Source organism: Hetaerina americana, unplaced genomic scaffold (assembly GCF_022747635.1).
Source record: "Hetaerina americana unplaced genomic scaffold, ioHetAmer1.1.p SCAF_7, whole genome shotgun sequence".
Classification (NCBI taxonomy): domain Eukaryota; kingdom Metazoa; phylum Arthropoda; class Insecta; order Odonata; family Calopterygidae; genus Hetaerina; species Hetaerina americana.
In genome coordinates this window covers 45,679,267-45,700,299 of record NW_027287316.1, presented here as the reverse complement: position 1 = coordinate 45,700,299, position 21,033 = coordinate 45,679,267, and the positions used below count along the sequence as shown (strand labels likewise).

General features: G+C 32.0%; 1 protein-coding gene across 10 annotated transcripts in view; it reads left to right on the top strand.

Annotated features, from left to right (window-relative positions):
• The window catches only part of scrib (scribble planar cell polarity protein), a 336,501-nt gene that overhangs the window by 300,844 nt on the left and 14,624 nt on the right, over positions 1 to 21,033 (top strand). For 6 of the 10 annotated variants that reach the window (XR_011702610.1, XR_011702611.1, XM_071595076.1 and 3 more), the window contains 7 exons: positions 9,275 to 9,538; positions 14,220 to 14,319; positions 14,710 to 14,766; positions 15,505 to 15,607; positions 15,987 to 16,065; positions 16,700 to 16,840; positions 19,281 to 19,433. Coding sequence is in view for 8 of the 10 variants with exons in the window: in XM_071595076.1 (XP_071451177.1) it covers positions 9,275 to 9,538; positions 14,220 to 14,319; positions 14,710 to 14,766; positions 15,505 to 15,607; positions 15,987 to 16,065; positions 16,700 to 16,840; positions 19,281 to 19,433 (897 nt within the window). In the remaining 2 variants the exon portion in view is untranslated. The remainder of the gene's footprint in view (positions 1 to 9,274; positions 9,539 to 14,219; positions 14,320 to 14,709; positions 14,767 to 15,504; positions 15,608 to 15,986; positions 16,066 to 16,699; positions 16,841 to 19,280; positions 19,434 to 21,033) is intronic. The other 4 variants (XM_071595074.1, XM_071595073.1, XM_071595072.1 and 1 more) reach the window with 4 other exon arrangements.

Below are 21,033 nucleotides of genomic sequence, written 5' to 3'. Positions count from 1 at the left end.
GTCGTAAAAAAAATAGTGTTTTTGTATTGATTTTCATAATAGCAAAGGCTGTTATAAAATTAAGGATAAAATATTCATTTGTGAATTTATTTATATCTCATGCTACAAGAAGCCTTGCACAGTACCATTACCAATGATTTCTTTTGGGAGCTTTCACCCTTGGGACATTTTTGCTTCAGTTTTCATGGCATTGTGCATTTCATCTTTAGGTTATTGGAATGCTACTCATCCAGTTGCTTGCAGATGCGAGTATGCAAGCTGTAATGTATGTAAGATCTTGAACATTAATGTTTCAGACTAGTCATTTAGTTAACATTTAGTCATTACAACGTGTCATTGTTTAGCTTTTGTACAGAAAACTGTCATTGATAAAAAGTTAATTAGCATAAAGGAAATTCTTATCGTCACAGCATATCAGTCCTAAAATAGGATGGTAGCAGTTCTCCAAGTTGTCTCATTGCTTGCTTGATCTCTTCATAGTTCCTTGCGCTAATGTCTTCCATTGCTATTTTTTTGGAAAGATTCCCGAAGATGAACAAAAATGCCATGCATGCATGCTGTATGCACAGTAATGAAGCTATGTGTTATTAAATATGTATAGGAAAATTCTACAGCCACAAATTTTGTTATATTGAATAAGAGAATGTGTGGTTTTTTCCAGTTCACACTAAAGAGGTTCACTGTACATATGTATGAAAATATTATGTCTTCCATTTTGTTTTGATGCCCTAATGTTTGTTTGTGATTTTCTGATATTGCAAGCTTCTTATTAGAAATGACATTTGCTTCAAATAAGTTGGACATCTTTTGTAATAAGAAATTTTATTTTGTGGAGACATAAATCATTGAAGTGAATGGCTGTATTAATTGTCGTTTTTAGCTTAAAGTTGGTGAAATCTGTGTAGTAGCGTATTTTAGGCTATTCTAAAATTGCAATTCCTCAATCAGTTGACATTTATTTCATTGCAGCAAGTGATTTATATTTTATTAATAGCCATTTTTGATGACTAAAGAAGTTATTTAATGTACCTTGTTCTTCGTGCATAATTTTTGCTTTTGGTACAAATATTTTCTAGGTGCTTGAAATTGCACTAAGCCATTCCCATACATAGAGGCTAGATGCATCATGAATCACAAATTCATAAAAGTCATGTGTGCTGTTTGATGCACAAAAATAGAACTGGACTAACTGAAGCATTCATTTCAATTATGGCCGTCTAATTACAAAGAGAACACTGGAATTGCAGTTTTTTCTTGTCAAATGAACACGGAAACTGTGAATGAAGGTCAAGGAAATAAAATATTTCCTGCACTTCAAAATTTAGTGAGTTAAAGAAATTAATGGAGAATAGAAAGCACTTTAATTGTTTTATTTACAATCATTCATCATGATGGATTTGTGAGGACATTGGTTCTAAGAAGAGATTAGTAAAGAGAAAGTCTATGAAAATGGATTATTTATCTTAGAATGAATACTGATTTTATCTCTTTTTGACTGATTCAGTTCACTGCTTCAAAATATTATTTTTCTGTACTTTTTTAATTTCTTAAAAAAAGTTTATTTTTACAAATGAAGTCTTCCTGACCATGCTCTGTTATTATGAATCTTTTTAGACATGCTTAATTATTTTGACCAGTAGATACTTCCCCATAACAAAAACTTTATCAATTATTTGTTTTGGCTAATGCATACAGTAAAATTATACATACCCAACGTTTAATTTCATCCTTAAAAAGAATTAAACACAATGACAGGATCAACAATAAATCATTATCATTATGATAAATGGATGGTAGATACTTACTTTTCTAAATTCCTGAAATTGAATTCCTTGAATCAAGGTATGCAATCTTAATTATTTGTTTATGTTGAATTTTCTTTCAAATGTATTGGTATTTCATGTCTATTTTCCCCTCCCTTTTCTGCATCAAGCATTGGTTTTGCAATGTATGTGATTATTGAAATCCAATTTTATGAATGCTTAATATTCCTATATTACTTTTCATTTTCAGTGTCTATGACACCAAAATTGCAATTTTATAAAATTTCGAATTAACTAATAGAATCAAAATAATGGCTAAATGTAATGATTTTGGTATCAAGGTATGCAATATCATTTTAAGGAAGGAACATTCAGGCTCTTTCATTTGAAAGATAGGGAGAGAAATGGCTGCAATCCAATTACTGTTAGTACCACAATGATTTAACTGAAATATATTGAAAGTTCAAAATGTTAATCGTGTAACCAAATAGTCACATGAAGGACTCAGTTTGGTCATTTATCTCAGGTTTCTTTTCCTGAGTAAATGATGCGTGGGTGAAAAAATATTTTTTAAATTTTTTGTTATTAGGTTTTTTATCTACTAATGAGATAAGATCCTACACCTGCAGAATAACCAAATGGTCAACAGGAATATTATTCTTACCATTTTGCTGAGACTTCACCAAGCCATGCTTTAGGTTTAAAAAAAAACTTAATGCAATTTGGCTGATGTTCACTGAAAACAAGTTAGTATTTTACTTAGTAAAAGAATGTTTTCATTCTGCAACTTTGTACTCTTAAGCCATCACCATATTTTGCACCAAGAAGTATACCTTATGAAAGTCAATGGAATGATGTCATGACTTCATGGTAGGAAGTATGCTGATATGTTTTAGCCATATTATAACAAGCAAGGATAGTGAAGCAGTAACATGAGTTAAGAGCTATTTTAGCATGCAAATCACAGGCTAGGTACAGGTTCATAGTGTATCACACATGTAATGACTGAAATATAAACAATCTTTTATTCTCAATGAGTTCACCCTTAATTAAATTTATAACAAAGTTTGAATATTTCCATTTAGATTACATCCTTAATAATATTGTACTGGCGTAGATTAATTTGTGTCAAAATTTAATGAGGCAAAGTCAAAAGAGCAACATTGAAATGTGCTGTTTGAATTGAAACCTATACTTTTTTCCAATTAAAAAAAATAAGAATATTTTTATAAACTCTATGGTCAATCAATATTTTGAATCCAATTCAAAATCAAAAAGCAATGATCTTTGAAAAAAGACATAATGATTCATGAGAATGGTGTGAATCTAGATATTTGCTTATATATGTTCCCATTTATACCATCAAATTAGGGATATGCTAATTTCTTTTTGTGAAGGATTTAGGATTCTGTTTTGCAAGTTCAGTTTTTATTACAGTTGATTGACATGCCTTATCATTCATTCACTGTGTGCTTTAAATTATTATTTATTTGAAAACAATGATTATATTGTCATTTCATAATCGTTTTCTATCTCTGATGAAGCCAAACAAAATTCTTAATCATTGATTAATTAGGTCATTTTATCTAACATTGTAAAAAGTAGTGTATTTGCCTTTCATTAAAAATCTCATCAACATGTCCCTGTGATGAACTTTCATTTTTAATTGAGTATTTCCATGATGGTCTTCAGTTTTTATTGTGGTGTATGTAATTTTGATTTTATTCTCTGATTCTAAGACTGAATTTTGTTTGAACACAAGTCTCAACGTGAACTAGTCCTTTTTCATAAATCCATAGCACAATTGTATAAATCATGCCTACATTTACCTTCTGAATTTTTTTGTTACATCTGGAGACATCTAGCTCTTGTCATCCATGATCTTGTCTTTTAAAGAAATTTACCCAATAGATTTTATTATCATTTAATAGAGAATTCATTGTCGAAACTTTGCATATTTCAATCAATCCACCCGTTTATACTTTTCGGAAATCTTTTTTAATAGTTTTCAGCCAACCATATTCATAACAATTTCAAATTGTAAATTTGTCCTACAGCAGTTATGCCGCAGAATTTTTAACCATTTTATGCACACCAAGAGAACATTCTTATATGTCTGTACATAAATGTATTTTTTGTGATTTTATATATTGTGTAATGATTTTGTAGTCTTTGAATAAGTGTTTAAACTTGATATTTTCAAGGTCTTACTTTAAAAACATTATTATAGAGATATTTTTACAGTTACTTGTGTCTCAGAAATGTTTCCTGTACGAGTATTGGATGAAAAGTAAATGGAATTATATATAAACTTTCTCCTAACTTTGCAAGTGTAATTCATAATGTGTAGATAAATCTTCAATCTTAAAACTTTTATGGTGTCCCCCTGTTTCAGATGTGAAATTGAATGAATGTCTTATATGAATGTGTCATGAGTTTGGCCTTTTACCATTCATTCCATAGGCATTTTGTCAGTAACTTGCCTGAACTTGATGATTCAACATGCTTTTCTGCTGTGGTCATTTACTTACATTTCTGCAACCAATGATGTGCCATGATAATGCGTGTTTTTATCCAAATTTTTTGATGATCACTATCAAAGAATTTGTCTTAATCACCGTGGGTGCTTCAAAGATATTGTTGTTGTTGATGTTGATTGTTGTCGCCTATGTCCTTGTTTCTTTAATGCTGCAAGATCTTGTGGAAGAGAGAGGATTAAGCGAGACAGTGCTTAGAAAGAAATTCTCAGACAGTGGTGTGAAGAAAAATGTCGTAACAACCTAAAAACATGTCCTATTTTGGTATGTGTTCGTTTCAAAGCAAAAAAAAAACTTTCTAAAGAATAAATAATTGCCTGTTCATATTTATTTGTATGATATTATAATGTACAAGGAAAGGTGAAATATATTTATTATTATTATTATTACTTATTACAAATTTTCTCTTTGATATGTTGGTTTCCCTGGTTCTCTGTTATGAAATTAGCACAGAACATTGGGTAGAACGTTATTAAAAAGAATTTTCATGAGACCTCCTGCTTTAAAAAGTAAAATCTGAGGTTCCTGCCCTGCTAAATCTCTCATCCAAGAATAGGCATAGTTATAAACTTGCATGTTGCTCAATCATTTTTTTCTACTTGATAGCTTCATCCTTGTGCAAGCAGTACATTAGTTCAACAGCATATTTAGATATACTATGTAACAATCCTTAAAATTTAACCAAGATCATGTTTATCAGGGAAGAGTTAGTGAGAAATTTGGAAGTCCTAGGCAGTTCGGCTTTTTTTAGTTTTCTCGTCTTTTCTTGCTTTATTGCATCCACATCTTCCAGTGATGTCCCCTCATCACTGGGAAGATGTGGACATTTTGTAACACCAGTAGCAGTTTTTCGACAGTTGGTAAGGACAAGGGACTGCACACAATCAGTGTTGTCGTCAACACAGTTGGTTGAAGGTCGACCCAGCCTTGCATCATCCGTGGCATCTTGTCGGCTATCTTTTAAATGCTTAATCCACTTGAAAACAGATGTTTTCTTCAGAGCATTATCACTGTAAACAGCTGTCAACATTCCAGTAATTTCTTGTTAACTTTTACCGCATGTCACCAATAAACTTGTTCATTCGTAATGCTCCGTGATTTCATCAATTTCAATTTTCGACAAGCAGTAAAAACAAGGACAAGAGAAACTAACATAACTGGCACCATACGCACACACATCGACAATCCGCCAAGCACAGACGACTCTTTGGGTCTCAGGCAACTAGCGCCGCTAGTGGGCAGGGCAATCGTCCTGGGTTAAATTGATGCCTCTATCATTCCCATTTTTATGATTTTGTAACGAAATATCTGAACAAACTTATTTTGTTGCAACAAACCTACCCACATTATATAGCACAGAAATAGTTTGATAGCTGAAGGTAAATCTCACATCATACTAAGTCTAGGAGTACTTATGTGTAATTCACACATCGGGGTCAGGGGGGCAAGCTCCTTTCCCCGAGCTGTCTGGTATTTTTTGGGAAGGGGTTACCTAAAAAAATCACAGCTTGAGTAAAGCTGAGCATGCCCGGAGGCTAAACACAGATTCGAACCCAGGCTCCCCAGTCAGGAGCTAAGCATTACCCTGGGGACTGCCATGCCACAATTTTTATGAATTAGCTCATTAAGTTGCCTTCACAGATTCAAGGATTTGTTTATTTTGGAAATATGCCAATTTTCACTTTCAATTCCTATCAATTTTGGTGGGCAGCTGAAACATTTGAATGAGTATCTAAAACATTCTAATATTTATTGATGTATGGTGACTGAATATTTGAAACTTCTTGGTGAGCTTTCTTGTTCATTGTTCTGTTGAGCATGTGATATATTGTTGCCTCACAAACAAAGGAACTAGTTCCCATTTTTCTTTTGAAAGAAAACCTGTTTTGTTACCAGAAATCTATGTTGAACTGTTACGTTCATATTTAGAAGTGTGAGTTTAAAGTGGCTTGTATTTTGTAACTTGTAAATTATGGGTAGATACCTACCTTTTTTTTTGGCTATATAATTTTAAATGGTTAGTTTTTGAACATCTTTTTTTTTTAAATCATTGTAATTTTTTCAATGGAACAAGGCAGAAAATTTGCTCCCAAATTTTGGAAAATAGGTGAAATGCAAAATTATCTTCATTAATGTCAGTTTTGTCAACATTTGGTTACTGTTCATTAGTAAAAATATTATATCATATTTATGTATCATTCAACCATTTCCTTTATTTTTTATAACTGTTATTTTCTTTTATCCTATACCAGTAATGAAAAAATGTAGGTAGGAGTTATGCTAGTTATTATCCTATTTAAGTTAGCAATGCTGTGGATAGTGCAAGGTACTGTTGATGAAGATGCACGTTGTTATGTATATTTTTATCACCGTACCTTGGGCACACTATTTATCATATTTGCAAGTGTTCATTCGTAAACTTAATTCTCTCTTGATGATTTACGGTTTTGAAATAACAATAGGGCAATTCCTTGAGCCTCATCCATTTCAATGAGTTTCATGATGATTACGGTATCTAGACAATAAGGACTGGATAAATGCATTGCAATGGATGTCTTAAATATTTTTTGTTCCTCTCTCCCTCACCTTTTTCCTCGCCAGATAATATTACCTCCTCTGTTTTGTATGATATTGTACTAAATGTAAAACTATGGAAGATTGATACCCAATACTAACTAATTTGAACATATTAAATTCATGTCTGACTAAATGAAAACTTCAGGATTTACAAAAATGTGGACTTTCTATGAGCATTATTCACTGTTTTTGCTCGTTTAACACTGTTTGTATTAAACCCTAGAAATGAATTAATGCATTTCAAGGACTTCCTCATCAGTAAGTGAATTAGACATTGGGCAAGTAGGGTGCATGTTGGAAGGTGTTCCTCTTTTTATAAGAATAAGATTAATTCTGAAGCATGGATTTTGAGTGAAATAATTTACGACCAGTTTCATTCTCAAACTAATGTTAGCATTTGGGATTTTAGCATTTAGTTAGTTTTATTCGATTAATTTTCAAGTCTTTAACATGAGGAACTAATGAGATGAATTATTGGTTGATTAATGTGATTACCTTAATTGTGGCATTTTCATGGTAGTAATTTTATGTATTTGAAACATATAATCACCTCATGGTATAATAATGCATTTCACATAACTCATCCAGCATTGTTTATAGCTTTTGGAGCAGAATGCTGTGATGAAAACTCTGTTACTCCATTTGGATTTTACACAATTAATCTACGCTAATGCCTAGAGCAAGACAACTAGGTACCAATACCTTGGTATTAGTATCCAGGTCAGGAATTACTTGCATCTAGGTAAAAAAATCCTAGGTGTTTCTTGATACTGGTACCAATCCCTGATTGCAATAATTTGCCTCCTGTTGTTTTAGGTATTATTGTTGGGAGTTTTTCGTATACTGTGTTGCATTTTTTCATCTTTTCCTGAATATCCCTCCTAATTCTATATATTTCCCAAATTCAAACTTTCATTTTGTCCTCTTGACAATATTGTAATCGGTGCTATTTGGAGTTATCCTCCCAAAAATTAAGGAAGATGAAAAAGAAATGTTTCATTAAACTCAGCCTTAGGTGCTTTCATCGACACACAAAATGCTTCATCCTGAGCTTTTATCTCAAATTTCACAATATTATGTCATTGCTGTCCATTTGTCCCCTTACGGTTTTTCTTGGTTGAATTCTGCATTGTTAACGTCACATATCTATCTAGCCTGACTTGTTTCAGTGCTTCCATGCACTGGATTTGAAAGTGACTTTTTTATCACTTATTATCAAGTTAGTTGTGCAAAAATTCATACACCTTCCATTTAGTGGTGCACTTCCCATAAACATTTATTTACATGCCATGTCACTTAGAATCCTTCCGTCCTCTGCATGTAACATAATGCATGGGCAGCCCGTTTTAAGGGGCTGTACTACTTTTTGTATCTATAATGTGGCAAGTGATGTATAATTTTTGCCGGCTGAACTTTTGTACTGAACCAGGGAAGCAGTTTACAATTAGTCCCTTTAATGTGTATGAAATAACCATGTAATTTTTCTAATTAAATGAGCAGTAATGGTTTTTAAATCTTTGGGGTGGTGACTGCTATTCATCAATTTTTATTTCACTCAGTAACACCATATTTATTTTGCCAGCACATCGTACCAGCAGCTGTTACACCTTTTGTGTCCCTTATTAATCATTTAATTCTTATTTTTAGAAAATTTTAATCAAAGATGGGAGTATTTTATTCACTGCCTCAAATTATGTTTTTTTTTTAAATGTTACTAATTTTTATCTTTGGTATTTGATTTAATCTGTGCTAAAAAAGAGTTTTCTTTGAAAAATGTTTTGTAATTTATGTTGGTTGCTGTGCTTTTTTATTTTAGATAATGTGTAAGCTTTTTTTTCTAAATTGCTTTGAAATTTATTTTTAAAATATTGCTCATTTTGAAATTTGCTTTTGTTCTTTTTACCCATTATAACCTCTTTCCAAACCTAATAACTTATCCCTTAACTTCCTTACTGTTTTCTCCTACTCCTGGCGGCAATCTTGAAACATTTCATATTGCTAATTCCAAAATTCTGCATTGCTACATCTTGTAATGCCTTGCCATATAAAAAACTCTGGCATTTAAACTGTAAATTCAATTACGATACCATCCACTTTTTTGTTAATGATGTAATTATTGATGTATATACATATCGTCATTAACTCCTCTCACATGTTTGGCTTCTTTGGTTTTGACCAATTATGACTGTATATAAACCATCGTTAAATCCTATTTTTAATGGCTTCTGATTTTTAATTATGCATTTTCATATTTACTCAATGCCTGTGATTAAATATTACACATTAATTGTGTATTTAATGTTTCATCTCACAAATTCTGGCATGGCAAATATTAAAATTTTGCATTATATTCTTTGTGCCAATGCTTCTTTGCCATATTCACATGCTCACGCACAGCCTATTCCCACAACACGACCAGTTTCATCTGCATCAGGCATAATGGACAACACACCTTCCTCTCCCTTCCCATCCCAGTCACCCGTAATCTCTCCCAAGCAGCTAATCCCACACTCACTTGAGGGCTTTGATAGCAACGATGATGATATTGAGGATGCATATTCCTCCACTGAAGACCTTTTGGAGCCAATAGCAAGGAGTAGGAAACCAAATGCGAGGCTTTCAGGGAAGAAGATCAATCCACTGGAGGTGGGTTTGGAGGAGGTCTGTGTTACCCATTCCCAGAGGAGATAGAAAAGAATATTTCCTTTTGGATTTTTTTCTAGCATGAGCTCTCATTAATCCTGCATGGGTTTTCAAATATCTGGTACATTGTTGTGTGATAACTGTTGGTATATTTATTAACTTCATTAATGTAGCATAGGCTAGATAGTGGGTGTATTCAGACTTATCTCAGATTACCCTAATTTCTACTTTAATGCATGCAGTGTAGCATGTTTCATAAGGAGTAAGTAAATGGTAACGTTTATTTATTTTCTGCTAACTTCATTTTATGTAGTATGTTTACCAAGTTGACTTCTGCCAAAGTGTGGTGGCTATACATTTCAAAAAAATTAAAAATAATCCTAATTTGAAAGAAAAAACTATCCAAGGTATTTTGGCAAATATTTATACTCATGAAATTAATCCTCATTGTAAATAAATCCCTTTCCCCCTATGCTCAGAATTGATGATATCTCATTAACTCAAGCTTCAACTGGCAAAGCTCACTCCCACTACAGGAACATTTCATACGCAATGTGCATTAGATTGTCAGCTTGCATAGATATGCAAGCTGAAATATATGTATAGTTGTATACTCACGAATTATTCTTGGTTACTGTTTAGTAGTGTTAGTTTGAGTAAATAAATGGGCATTATTGATTTGATTTCCATTGCAGCATCAATTAATACTAATCATGCTATATGCTATTAATCATGCTATCATGCTTGTGAAAGAAGTATGCATACATAAATTTTCATAGAAGAAAATAAGGTCTAATTAGAATTAGCTGTCAATTTGAGTGAAACCCTATTGAAATTTAACTTCAGGGAAATCAAGAGTACAGTAATTTACAATAGTTTCACATTCCTATGTAAATATTGCACAGGTTCTGTATCTTCGTCAATGTGAATTAAGCAACTGAATCATGCATTCTATATCATAAATCATTTTTAGAAGAATTAATTTAGTAAGCTTTGCATTAATGCCATTTTTCAGTTATTAATTAAAGTGTGCAAGTAAAATATAAGATTGAATTAATTCTAAATTCAATGTACACCACTATCTTAAAATATCATTATAATTCAAATTCTGTTAACTATGGATTGTTTTGTAATATGTTTTTGCCATTTCCTTTCATATTATTTTGTTTCTATGTTAAAATTTCCACATTAAAAGAAGATCATAATAATTAATTTTGGTAATCTATTCTTCAGAACTTCATTTCATTGCTAAGTGCGCCTTTAAATGATATATCCCCAGTATCGAAGTTATTCATGTATGAGCCATAAATTAGAGCTGTACTTAAGTAAATTAGATCAAATAAAATATCTTTTGTGTGATAAATGTAGTTGTGATAGAGTTGCTGTCTTGATCTATGGTGACTGATGTTTTCATGCTCTAAGTTGTTGATCTCTGTTCTAGTTAATGTATATAATAGTCACATTTCTGGCTGTATGGTAGTTCTATTTAGTGTTAAGGTTTCTGCCTAAGGTTTATGGTGCTATGATTGGGACTTTTAAATATAAGTGGCTAAAAATTGTTTTCATTATATTGTTAAGGTAAATCATATGTATGTTGTAAATTTTATTACATGAATTAGTATACGCACTTGAATTCTATCCATATGGTATGATTAGATTAGGATTTTAATTTATAAGTTATGGTCCATTAATTAGATCTACTATTGTATTTTAATATGCATAATAAATTATCTTAATAGGCTAAAATGGGTACTCTTTAAACCAATAATTTCAGATTATTTGTTAAAAATCAAGCAGCAACATTAGCTAAATTATGCCCATGGTGAGGATATATTAATATTATAGTGATAATATTAATTTATGGGTAAATGTTCATGGTTTATGGTTGAATTGAAATTCCTCAGGGCTGTCATATGAGCATTTACCGTCTAGGTCAGTTCACTTTGAACATAACTAAGGAAGCAATTAGTTGATCATACTTTGCCATGATCAATCAAACTTTCCTTTGCGTCGATAACTGTGTTTAGGTTTTTTTAATGCTTGCAACCAGGAGGAGTCACCATGGTAACATGATGTAAAATATGGCTCTTGTTTTTCTAAGTTGAATTGTTAAGGTACCCAATCACAAGAAAGAATTAGGTCTCAATTTAACTAATCATGATTTATAAAACAGGGTTTCAATAAGAGGAAATTCTCTGTGATAATATAAGAAAAGGGAGGCATTTTCTAATTACTTGAACGAAGTAAGCATGTATTATTCTTGTGAATGATAAATAGTTTTTTGCTTAAGCAATTAATAGGCTATGTTGATTAGGGATGTCCTTACATTTATTTTGAAATGGCCCAGAGTATTCTTGACTATGGATTTATTAAATCATTGTGAAGGTTTCCCAAGCTGGTACTTGGTTTGATGATAGGCAGAATATTAATTATTTATTGAAGGAAAAATAAATAAATGCATTATATACATTTGGCAAAGATTAAAAAAATTATTAAAACCTGGAAAAACTCTTTAGAAATCGTAAAACCTTTGGGAAATTTTCTAGTGCAATTCTATTGTGTATATTGTCATAAATTAGTTTTGTTACATGTTATCTTGCTTCTGATTCCTGACGTTTTTATTGAATTCTTTGAATTCATCTTACATATTCATAGTGGTGGCAAGCTGAATGTTTATTGTGAGATAGACATGAAGAATAATCTTGAAAAACTGTTTACATTCATCAGGCATAATTTTTAAAGAAGGAAAACTGGTATTATGCCTGCTCATAATTCGGCTATTTACAGCCCAAGTCTTCTATAAATTTCACTCATAGAAACAATACATAATTGTGATATTTCATAACCCTTTACCTCATGGATATGTTCTCCTAAACCCAAAATAATAATCATTTCCTGTTGTATGCTACGGAAATAGAAAAAAGAATATAGTTTCTCTCTGGTTCTGATAAATCTACTTGTTTAGGAGAAATGCTCCATAATCTACACATTTTAAAGATGCATCATCATCTCTTGGTCTTAAATGTTTCACAGATAAAGCTAGAACACAGTATGCTGCAAGTCTGCTTATTTTAACCAAATTTTAAGAAGTGGGATTTCCATCTAAATTCAAATCATTATTTTTTAGTGTAGTGCCCTAATTTTCGAATGTGCTCAAAATTTGAAGGGACTTTATCAATAAATGGAATGAAATTTTATAAAAATGTAAGTAAAGTAAATTGCATTAAATGTGCAAATGTGAAATTTCTGGTACAACTTTGATATCCACTCACCATTTCCTTTGGATGGTGTTAATTATATTGCACCTAATTTCAATCTTCAAATGCCCATAAAAAATGCTGGATGAATGAAAAATGTTAATTACCTTGAGTGGTTGTTCAGAAATGTTCTACTAAGTTCAATAGTAACTATAGAATTGAGACATTGGTATAGAATCTGCTGTGAAAGAAGTGTTAACAAACACAATATTATTAGCAGCAGTCTGCTGGTCACTGCAAGTTTTTTATGGGTAATGAGACTAAGAATTGCTACACCTCTAAACCCCAACTAATATGAAACTACATACGAACCTAAGATCACTATGATAATCATTCTTTGCCCTCCCATAACTTTCTTTTCTCTTCATCCCATCCAATATGCTTAATTTTTTCCTCTCTCTACCTCACCCTATATCCTCCCCTCTCAGCATTCCATTGCCCACTCAACGTACTCTGCATCCTATTTTCCTGCCCTTATTCAATTTCTCAGACAACCTCTCCTCCCCCACCTTGCCTCACACTTCCTTTATTTTCCTTTCTGTTATTTTGTTCTTATTATCCTCATCTCAAAAATCTCAAATCTAGGTTATTCTCTATTTTCAACGATAAAGTTTCCTAGCATTACAGAACTGTCCCATATCAAAGCCATAAAACATAATTGCAAACAAAAAATGGGAATCAAATTATGACACTAAATCTGCATGGAAGGTAATAAAAAAAACATAAGATAGCCAAGAAAGTAATAACTTTATCAATGAGAGCATATTCTGTTGATCTACCAGTTGCTCACGAAACTTTCCTATTATTTAAGATCATATTGTGTGTACCATTATTTCTGAAGTGTTTCTGTTTGGAATCAAATGAAGAAGTACTTAGTGTTAAAAAGAATTTGTTTTAGTTTCAATGCTCTAGCATACCAACTATTAAATCTTAATTAATTTAGTAAATTGTGGATAGTCAGATATACAACAGAAATATTAATGTTTATTTTTCTAAAAATAATGAAGAGAAATCCTCTTTCGAAAAGTTAAAAATTAAGGAAACAATACCCATTTACAATTGAGCTATTCATGACCTTGTTTTGTTATGTAAATACAGTCTTATAATGAGTGTAATGGTTTTGAAAGGTTACAATTATGTAAAGGGGTTAAATGAAAAAGACGGTCAAAGTTATACCATGTTCATTGATATAGCATAATTTATGATGTACAAATTATGGTTTGGCATTTAGTAAAAGATGTTTTCAGAAGAACAAAATTATTATGAATTTCATGTCAATTAAAATTTTTAACTCTTATTTTAAAACTCTATTCAAGTAATATATGTGACCCCTTACCAATATTGTTATATTTGTGTGTTTTTAATTTAATGTTTTCCTTTTCAACATAAATTTACACCATACCAATTAATTCGAATCTTAAATGTATGCTATGTTTTTATAGGCTGCCAAAGGAGGGGGGCAGATGAAAATGTCTGTGAAGGACAAATTGAAATTTTTTGAGAAAACCATGGTTGAACAGCATCAGCCTTCACCAAAGCCAGGTAACTGTCATAATTCTTGCAATCGTTTTTTTTGCATCTTAAATTGATGTAATAATTTCCTATGAATTGGATACCAGTCATTTGACATATGCATGGTTTTATTTTTCTAATTTCTCTTTTCAACTTTATATTTATGATGGCATTGAGTTGAAATTTTTATGAAGTATCATATAAAATGTAGATTTTTTGCAATTTTCAATTGCTTCTGTTATTTATATAGTGCTTTAGTTACGATATCGTTATTAATTGATTTCTTTTTAATTTCAATCATATGCCTTTCCTTGGCATTATTGTGAGTATACAGATAATGTAATAAAATTTATACCATTATTTAAGATAGTCATATTTTTTTATGCATTATTTTTATTTGTATTTTTTTACTTTTTATAGAAAAAGTATTTAGTTTTCTAAGCCAAGATGAGGTGGAAAGAATGAAACAGGAAGAAGGTGAGTTGTCTGATTCCTCAAATAGCTTCTTAAATATGTTAAGTTAGCCTGTTTAATCCAATAGATAGCATGCTGACTGACTAACCAGAAAATTTTGTACCTACATGCCTCTTTAAGATTGAATGTTATGTTTACATGCATGATATTCTCTCGAATGGAGTTTATCATAAGATATAACCTCTGCATCATAGCAGGTGAAATTCTAAATGTCTTTTGATACTTTGAACATTTAAAAAATTGAGCCATCATCTTATCCTCAAGGCTGCAGTTGTTCTTTTTGTCTTATTAGAGTATGTTGATTAATAAAATGCAAAAAGAATTGAAGGAAAATTACATAATTAAAATTTATGTGACTTCTAAATTAATATCTTATACCATGCTAAACCCTTATACTAGTATAAATAGTCTGGTGGATTGTGTCCTTGCTGTGAACTCTCTAATCACTTATTCAAATCTTCTTTAGGCTTGAATGTTGTACTTTGGCTAAAGGGTCTTCCTTTTTATTAATGCCAGTAAATGACATCAGCAATCGGGGTAAAGTTCATGCACCTTTATTGTTGCGCCACCTCCCGCAGTATCTTGAAATTGGGGTAACTTAAATCCAGTTAATGTTTTTCTTACTGGATTTGGCTGAACTTAACATCATGACTTAATAAGGTGGTTGGAACTAGCATATTAAATGTAAACAATGCTTGCAATGAAAACTTATCCCTAACACAATGCATCTAATATTTGCAGAAAAAAAGATTGCTTCACTGTCAAAGGATGAATTGAAATCATGGACCCAGCTTGATGATGCTGATGAAGAAGACTATGAAGGAAATGCTTCAAAAGGCAATAGGTTAGTTGTTCTGAGGAAATGCAATTCTTTCTAGTATAATGTGCAACATTAAGGAAAATACCTTTTGTAAATGTGTCCATTTGGTACTGTTCACTCAGAATAAAGTCTTCAAAATATTTTATGAATAATCATGTAAATATTTTTCTATAAAAAATTTCTGGTATTTGAATGTTACAGTTTAAAATAAGAAAGCTGTCATTGAAATCAATTGTATAATGTTTTTATACCATAATTACTCCTAAGTATTATTGTATATATCATTTAATTGAAAGATGGTAAGATTAATCATTAATTGCTATGATTTTATGGACATGTTAACTTTAAGCAGTTATTTGAATTTTTGTGGCATACACCTACTATTCTCTGTTTTCATGTTCAGGCAAGAATACAGCACTACACCTTCAGTAGTGAGGACTGCTAAAGCTGAGCGAAGAATGAAGGAAAGAATGAAGCAGGAGGTAAGGAAGTGGATTTAATTATTTGCTCAAAGTATTGACGATTTGATAAGATTTAAGAGGCATTAATGCTAAAGGGGATGTTCATGAGTGATCTTTTTTCTCTTGGCCAGTATGTGGTTGAAATGTTTCATGTTTAAGAGCATGAAGAAATAGTCCACTTTTAAGGAGGATACATAATTTGTGTAGTTGAAAAGTAACAGAGTCATGGTTTTAGTGAATAAAATTTAAATTAGAGCAGCAATTTTTCTTGTTTGAAAACAGCATTTTCTCATAGAAATTCCTGAAAAAGTATTTTAAGTGTGTTTCAGCTGCCATATACATGTTAGCAACCTTCAGTTTCCTATAAAACATTTCTGTAGCATACATATTTTGTTAGCCTGAGACAATCATGGAAGTTTGAATTTGCCTATTCTTTCTAAAACGTGAACATTGTGTAATTTATCAAAGTATTTCGATATATCTTCCTAATATTCTTTAATTTTACAGCAAAGTGATGCTAAGTATATTTTCAATGGCATATTTTGATGTAATGGAAGCTACAGCATGCTTAAATTTGTGCATTTTTTTAATACCGATGATGCCTTGATATATTTTATCCTGAATTAGGCTAACTAAATTTTTTCATTGATTAAAGGGCCTTCCAATGGAAAATTACAAAGAAACTGATACCAACACACCTACTGGTGAAAGAAAGCTCTCACCTGCAGAGGAAAGAGCTATTAGAGCTGAGAAGCGAGCAGCGTGGAGACAAGCAAGGCTGAAGTCACTGGAGCAGGTACTAACCCTTATCTGTGTTAATACTAATTGTGATATATGTAATTTGTAGGCTCCATAAAGAAATGGGAATATTGACTATGAACAAAGAAAATTCACTATTTCTTGTGAATAGCCATGAATATGCTGATTAATATTATTATGAAGGGGTTCAGAACTCAAGGATTCAATTGAATCTTCTTTGAGACCCAGTGGTACAGGTTGCCTAAGCTATGGAACTAAGGTAACTTGGCAACTAGTGCGCAGTAAATATATAGGCGTAAATTATAGCTTGGACGATAATTATTGGTGATTATATCTAAGAGCATAAAAGTGTTCCAATATATTACTTCAAAACACCACCTGTGAAGTTATTTTGTGGACTTTACCCATTGCAGACACATAGATTCATTCTTCAGGTACTTCACTGTCAAGAAATTAAATTCATTGATGCAGTAAGTCTTTGATATATTTCTAATGGAGAAAATTGATTATGTAAAGTATTTAGTTAAAGATGTTGTGAGGATATATGGAATTTACTTATATGAGTTGAATTTTGATCAATTTTCCTGGAATAAGATTGCCTAAATCCCAGCACATAGTTCTAAGTGGCAGGATTGTGAAAACAGGAGTTGGCATATGATATTTTGGAATTAGGATATACTGTGGAACCTAGCTTAATGGGCATCTTGCATACTGAGTAATTTGTATTACGAGGAAAATTGTTGGTCCCAAAAATGACTCATATAATGAGTGACTTTTTACACAATGAGTCACAAGGAGAGGGAAATACCTGTATGGGGAATGATTGGGTGCCTGCAAGTAGCAGTATGTCTCAAGCACTTGTTTGGCTAGCATCTTAGTGTCGCTAGAGATGGCACATTTTTCCAAACTTGTATTCAGACTTATTATTAGTGATTCTTTGGTGCAAGGCTCAATAATATTTTGTGCATAATTTTAAAATTGATTTAAAAAAATCCATAAGAGGAAAGCCATAAAAGAATAAAAATAGCCGTAGAAATGAAAAGTGACACAATATTATTAGTAGTAGTGGTATTTAGGGGAGGCGACTGGCAGCTGAGGTCATTTGCGCCAAAGGGGATGGACATGAAAGGGTGAAGGGTGGAGAGAAACCCGGCGTCAGCATTAGCCTACTCTTTATGAAAGGCGCCAAGGGGTCTGCTGCTTAACGTCCCATCCGACGGACAGCATACTCACTCAAAGTGCCCTCCACAAAGAACCTCAAGTAGGGATTGAGATACCTCTAAAAAAATTCAACACCACCGGGATTTGAATCTTGGCCCACTGGGTGGGAAGCCAGTACGTTAGCCCCCGCACCATCTCGATCCCCTAGTGACATCATTGAAAATTGAGAATAAGGTGTGAGCGTGGCTGATCTAGTAAACACATCTGCAATGATCATATTAACAAGAATATCATTTGTGAGAAGGGGAAAGTGATTTTTACCAACCTTGTTGGAAGATGTGAGGATTATCAACTATGTGGTCAGGGAATGAATTATTGTATTTTATGTTAATTTATAAGCAAAAAGTTGTTTCACTATAAGAGTATTTTGCTTTACAAGAAAGATCATGGAATGAATAATGCTTTTATCATTAAGTACCATTATAGTTGTAAACTAATAAATTCAGTCATTTATAATTATTCTCTGCTATTATAATTCATTTGGTGGGGCAAGATATTATTTCTTTTGTGAATACAAGCCACAGAAACAGTATTGACATAGCATCATACCAACCAGCAATATGAATCTCATACACCAGGTAGTTAGGCTGTAAATATTCCCTACAAATTTTATTGATTAATAGTAGTTCCCTCTTATATTCATTTGACCAAAAAGAGTATATTTATACCCATATAATAAGGGTAAAATTCTGAGTTAAAATTCAAGTAATATCCTATTTCTTTTTTATAACTGAACCCCTTTACTTAAATCCCTCCCATGCAGTCGATGGAGATAGAAATAAAGTCATCAATTTTGGCATGAACTAACGCTTCTGAAGAAATTGCTTTTCAATATGAACATGAAATTTTCAGTAGTTGTATTAAAACTTCAATTCATCAAATTACCTTGTATTACCCTCTCTTTTTCATACTTAATAATATGTTTATTTGTTTATGAGTCATGTTTAGAATATTAATTCAGAATAAGTTTACTGGTGATACACAATTAACCCATGCCAATTGGGACCAGCTTAATCCACATAAAATCTGGCCATATAGAGAAGGTTGTCTTTTATAGGTTTCAAAGTGGCTTCACTTTGGTACTTCACGGGAAAATTTTTGCTTGCAAGTTACTCTGGACGTGTTTATAAACATCATAAATTATTAATAATGAAGTGAATTTTCATTAGCCTTGTTTAAGTATGTGCATTAAGTTAGTACCTATTTGACTGAGGGTCATAGCATTGGAAATAAAAGATTTTTGTGATGTATTTCAGGATGCCTTACAGGCTCAGATGGTCCTTAAAACAATGACAGAGATGATAGACACCAAAGTCCGCTCTTCTGCAGGTGATGTTGTCGATGCACAGTCTGATAATAGCAGTAATAATAACAACCTCTTAGGGAAAGATATGGAGAATAATTTTCAGGTATGTTCCTTTTTAACTTTGCTTTGGTAAGATTTCATCACAGTGATTTGCTATTGGGACAGTTGGTCGATATGAGTTGTATTCTACTGAATAGTTTCTAATTCCGAAGGTATATTAATACTTATGCTTACATCCTAAGCATTGATAATTTGTCTGGTGGTGGTCTGTTGCCTTTTTCTTGTTATTTCCTTTAATCAACTTACCGAATCTGCAGGAAAAGGCTAACAAGCTTCAAGTTTATCATTTCCTTGTGGAGTATCTTTGCCTGGTATTTTAATCATTTCCAGGACACTTAATTAGACTTTGTTCATTCATTTAGGTAGGGTGAACTGTGTTCATGAAGTCAGCATAAATGGTAATGTTCATTAATATGCTGATAGCGATGGTCATTTGGCCAAAAATAGGAATATGGTAGCGTGCCATTTTTGTCATTTTAGAATAATGGTGGCATTCACAATAAATAAAAAATGAAAGTAAATATCAGATTATGAATTCCATAGAACTGCATTTCATCGATCAATTTGTTGTGAACATGAATGTCTACAAAGTGCAAGGTTAGTAGGAGCTTGTTGACATCAAATTTAAAGTTTAAGTGAAATGTGGAAAAGATATATGCCCTATGAAATCTTGATCATTTAATACAGGGTCTGAACCTGAAATTCCAGGATTTCTGAAGATTTTTCAATCCCAGGTTTCAATCTTAATCCCAGGATTCAATCCCAATCCCAGCTCATAGAAATGCCAGGATCAAAAATCCTAGTCTTTGAATCCCAGGATTCATTTTCAGTTCATGAAAATTTTTGCTGCATGAGATACTTCTTGTAAGTGTTGCTCAAAATTTTGCTGTCTCATGGGTAAAGCATATTGGCTGCTTGAACTAAAAGTGTTTTTGATAAAAAATTCTGGAACCTTATTAAAAAGTTTGAGTTACTTTGAACTTTGACTATGTTTATCATATGTTTAAAAACTTTGTCTAAACGCAAAATATATTTATTGAGAGTTTTGGGTAGATACTAAGAGAAATTTCTCAAAGAAATGGTAAAAGTCGATTTCAAATACTTGTAATGCTAAAAAAATGTATCATGCTTGTAAACCTGTGTACCATCCACCTTACATGCCAATGCAAGTTTTTTATTGCATTTAAGATTGATTTTAGAAGACTTATAAATTGCCTCGTAACTTTTAGGAATACACCCCTGATGGCTGCCTTTAGGGAATGAATATGGAAAACTAGGATTTGTAGATTTATGGGATATTAATGTGAATGAATAGTTTTGGATGATAACGATACATTTTTAACCACTTATAGAGCATTGCATTGGTTTTTGTTAAAAATATCTAAAGTTCTTGAATTAATTTTTTCCAATTCTTTGGACAATGATTGCAATGATGTTGATTCTTTTATTGCATTAATGTCATAATGGACATATTGTAAGTATGTCCATGGGTAACAGAAGGCTTATCAATGGTACGTAAACCTCACGCAACCATACAATCATTCTGAATATTTAAGTGTATATCTGTGTTGTGTACTTGATTACAACATAAGGATCATTTGGTAAAATGCCAGTCAACCAGTTTTTCTTAAATTGAAAGTGGA